At 44.5% G+C, this 4,370-nt stretch overlaps 1 protein-coding gene across 1 annotated transcript in view; it reads left to right on the forward strand.

Annotated features, from left to right (window-relative positions):
• Positions 1-4,370, forward strand: part of LOC101858851 (fibrillin-3) — a gene marked incomplete at both ends in the record, with an annotated part of 89,182 nt that overhangs the window by 75,570 nt on the left and 9,242 nt on the right. The window contains 4 exon segments of the mRNA XM_035968945.1: positions 122-250; positions 2,513-2,629; positions 3,304-3,555; positions 3,989-4,114. Coding sequence (XP_035824838.1) covers positions 122-250; positions 2,513-2,629; positions 3,304-3,555; positions 3,989-4,114 — 624 coding nt within the window.

Consider the following 4,370-nt stretch of genomic DNA (forward strand, 5'->3'; position numbering starts at 1 on the left):
GGGGTGAGGTGTGCGCATGTTACTTTCAAGTATACATCTCTATTCTTCTTTTCATACTTAAATGACCTGATTGTATTGCAAGTGCCGTAAAACTCATTCAATTAATCTTCTCTCCTTGCAGACCAGGACCCGTGCAAACAGCTGGGGAGTAGCAAAAGTTGCTCGTACGGTTGTCGGGTGACGGACGGGCAGGCCCAGTGTTTCTGTGGGGCGGGGTTTGAGCTCATGGCCGACGGCGTCTCTTGTCAAGGTATAGATCTACACACTACACACACGTACATTGTGTTGTTTTAGTACCGGTGTGTCTTGTCAAGGTATACACACACGTATATTGTGTTGTTTTAGTACCGGTGTGTTGTGTCAAGGTATAGATCTACACACTACACACACGTATATTGTGTTGTTTCAGTAACGGTGTGTCTTGTCAAGGTATACACACACGTATATTGTGTTGTTTCAGTACCGGTGTGTCTTGTCAAGGTATACACACACGTATATTGTGTTGTTTTAGTACCGGTGTGTCTTGTCAAGGTATACACACACGTACACTGTGGTTTATTAGACTACCTGATTAGTAAGACAGCGTTTGTATGTTTTCTTTCTTTTCAGTTTTGTTGTTGCTCGTTTTGTTGTGTTCTGTGGTCAGTTGTGCTCTAAAAAAAGAAGATTTTTCTATTTAGAAGAAATTGAAACAGAACGCAACACAACCCTATCTTTAGGAAGCTGTTTAGATTCTTCTAAAGTGTCTATTGAGGGGGCTCTCGTGGCCTAGAGGTTAAGGTGTTGGCCTCTCATTCAAAGGTGCTGGTTTCGAATCCGGGTAGCCACCGAAAGAACTTTTCTCTTAAATTGTCTCCTTTCACCTCCTTTCTTGCTCTCTAGCAATGTTCTGTCGTCTGCTTTCATCTCGTCTTTCTGCCTCCCACCCCTTCACCTCCTTTGCCCCCTCCTCTGGGCTCCTGACTCTTTCTGCAGCATTTCTACTGCTACTCCTTGGCTCCTTCTTACTGCTGTCTTTCAGCCACACCACTGATCTTCTAGTAGGAAAGATCTACACCGAGCCCTCTCGACCAAGGGCGAAAAATCTCGAAGGTGCAAGTTGCGTACGTTAAAGATCCCTTGGTGGTTTAAAATCGATAAGAGTAGGCTTCGGCCGCAACCCGGGCAATTTTCCAAATTTCCTACGAACTGAAAATGTTTAATGTGTCCTGCGCGCTCATATGACCTTATGCAGTTGCGCCGTAAAACACTTACGAAAAAGAAAAGAAAAAAAATGACTATTGTGTTGCTAACTCTTAAATAACCTAATATGGGTGGTTGGCGGGAGCTCTAGTTGTGTTTGTTTCTTCTTTCCTATCAAACATCTCTCGTTCTGATCTCTCCTCCATCTTTTTTTTTGTGTTTGTTACTCTCTTTTAACACCTCCAATATTCAGCGCTTATATGACACAAGTGTGTTACAAGTCAGTAAAACTCTTACTAAAACAAAACCCTATACTATTTTCTATTGAGTTGCTGTCCCTTGATTAACATAATACTGTTGCCCCCGGGGCGGTGCCACTGACGGAATTGTCTTTAGGCCATTCCCAAAGGGGGGACATTTCTCGTTCAAGAACAGTAGAATTGTAAATGGGCTGATTCATGTCACGCTCATAACTGTGCCTGATCTACAACAGGGAACTGCTGCTTTTTATTTCCTAATCCTTACTATTATCATTTTCCTCTACTTCTTTTGTATGTTTGTCACTCTCTTGTGACCTGCTATTTCCGGGGTGCCTTGATAGTCGAAGCAAACTTTGTGCTGCTGAAGCCAGAGAGGTGAGCAGAATAAGTCTGATTCCCTGTAAAGACTTCTCTGTTGACACCCACCCCTTGGCGCTCATATGACTTTATGCAGTTGCGAGCGCCGTAAAACCTTCTACTATAAAAAAAAAGAATACTGTTGGTAGGAGCGTAAAACATACACCATGTTACGTCGTGTTGATGCCTCTTAATTAACCTAACAGTATTGCAGGAGATATAACACCTCTACACCCCCACACGGGCCGGTACTACTGACTGAAGTGTCTTTAGGCCGTTCCCAAAGGGGGGACATTAACATGTTCTTATGCACAGTAGAATTGTAAATGGGCTAATTCATCAATGTCCTGATAATTACTGTTCTGGAACTGCTGCCTTTTCTTTCCTATCCCTTACTATCATCATTTCCTCTACTTGTTTTATATGTTTGTCACACTCTTGTGACCCGCTATTTCCGGGGTGCATTGATAGTCGAAGCTGAGTTTGTGCTGTTGAGGCTAGAGAGGTGAGCAGAGTAAGCCTGATTCCCTGTAAGGACTTCACTGTTGACATTCACCCCTTGGCGCTCATATGACCTTATGCAGTTGTGAGCGCCGCAAAACCTCATTAAAGCTAAAATCTCTACCACTTGCCGTTGTGTCGCTGTCTCTAAATTAACGTAATAGTGTTGAAGCAGACGTAACCCCCCACTCCCCCCGCCGTCCCGTCCCCAGACATAGACGAGTGCTCCCAGCGGCTGTGTAGCCAGAGGTGTGACAACAGTGTGGGCGGGTACACCTGTTCCTGTCTGCCGGGCTATCGTCTGTCTCAGGACGACCTGGCATGTCAACGTGAGTGACGTCATGATGAGGGGGATATATGATAATCATAATGATGATGAGGCGGATATATGATAATTATAATGATGATACGGGGGATATATGATAATTATAATGATGATGAGGGGGATATCTGATAATCATAATGATGATGAGGGGGACATATGATAATTATAATGATGATGAGGGGGGTATCTGATAATCATAATGATGATGGTATCATCAGCAGAATCATCATCATCCTCCTCATCATCCTCATCATCATCATCATCATCATCATCATCATCATCATCATCATCATCATCATCATCATCATCACCATCATCATGGTTTACAGTAGAAAAAAAAGTACTTGAGACTTGAATAGGGTTGGCCACATTTAATCGGATGTTCGTATAGGCCTGGATGGTCAATGTTTCGCCCCTATGGCTTCTTCAGGAACATAGTATCTGAGAAAAAAGGGATGACACAATAGCAATAAAACGTCCACTGGTAAGTTACGTATTTGTGCGATTTGGATATCGGAAAGAGCCATCATCATCATCATCATCATCATCATCATCATCATCATCATCATCATCATCATCATCATCATCAGCATCATCAACAGCAGCATCATCATCACCATCATCATCATCACCACCATCATCATCATCCCCCCCCTCCCCCCCAATTTTCTCCCCCAGCATGCCCCGAGAACAGGTATGGCGAGAACTGCCAGAGTGAGTGCCAGTGTAGAGGTCGCCAGGTGAGCTGTGACGCAACGCGTGGCTGTGTGTGCCGGCCCCAGTGGACGGGCGACGGGTGTGCTGTGGACGTGGACGAGTGTGCCCGGGTTCCAGCCCCGTGTAGGAAGGATCAGCTGTGTGAGAACACGGCCGGGGACTTTGTCTGTGTCTGTCCGCCGGGCTATGAGGATGTGAGCGGGACGTGTGTTGGTAGGTGGTGTCTGTCTGTCTGTCTGTCTGTCTGTCTGTATGTCTGTCTATCTCCTCTCTCTCGCTCTCTCTCTCTCTCTCTCTTTCTCTCTCTCTTTTTCTCTCTCTCTCTTTCTCTCTCTCTTTCTCTCTCTCTCTCTGTGTATGTGTGTGTGTGTGTGTATGTGTGTGTGTGTGTGTGTGTGTGTGTGTGTGTGTGTGTGTGTGTGTGTGTGAGTGTGTATGTGTGTGTGTCTTTGTCTCTGTCTCTCTTTCTGTCTTCGTGAAACTTATACCATTTCACAATTTCTTACATTTCCCATTTTCCCTTACAGATGTTCTTCTCTTTTCTCAAACAAACAAACAAACAAACTATCAAAAAAGCAAACAAACGAACCAACAACCCTATAATTCCATACCCCCCTCTCCCCCCACACTCCACCTCTCCCCCCAGACGTTGACGAGTGCAAAGACACAGAGGAGAGGAGGTGTCCCCAGACATGTGTCAACGTACCCGGCTCTTTCTCCTGTGTGTGTCAACAGGGCTTTGAGTACAACCACAGGGACAACTCTTGTGACGGTCAGTGCTGGTGCAGCTGAGCAGATCAGATAGGATAAGATCAGATCAGATCAGATCAGATAGGATAAGATAAGATCAGATCAGATAACATAATATAACATAACATAAGATAGTTGAAATGAGATAATATAAGATGAGATGAGATAAGACCAGATGAGAGGAGATGAGATGAGATGAGACAAGTCTTTATCATCCATTAGTTTGTTGTTTCACCACGTACTTACTCTCTCTCTCTCTCTCTCTCTCTCTCTCTCTC

This window comes from Aplysia californica, unplaced genomic scaffold, assembly GCF_000002075.1.
Source record: "Aplysia californica isolate F4 #8 unplaced genomic scaffold, AplCal3.0 scaffold00099, whole genome shotgun sequence".
NCBI lineage: Eukaryota > Metazoa > Mollusca > Gastropoda > Aplysiida > Aplysiidae > Aplysia > Aplysia californica.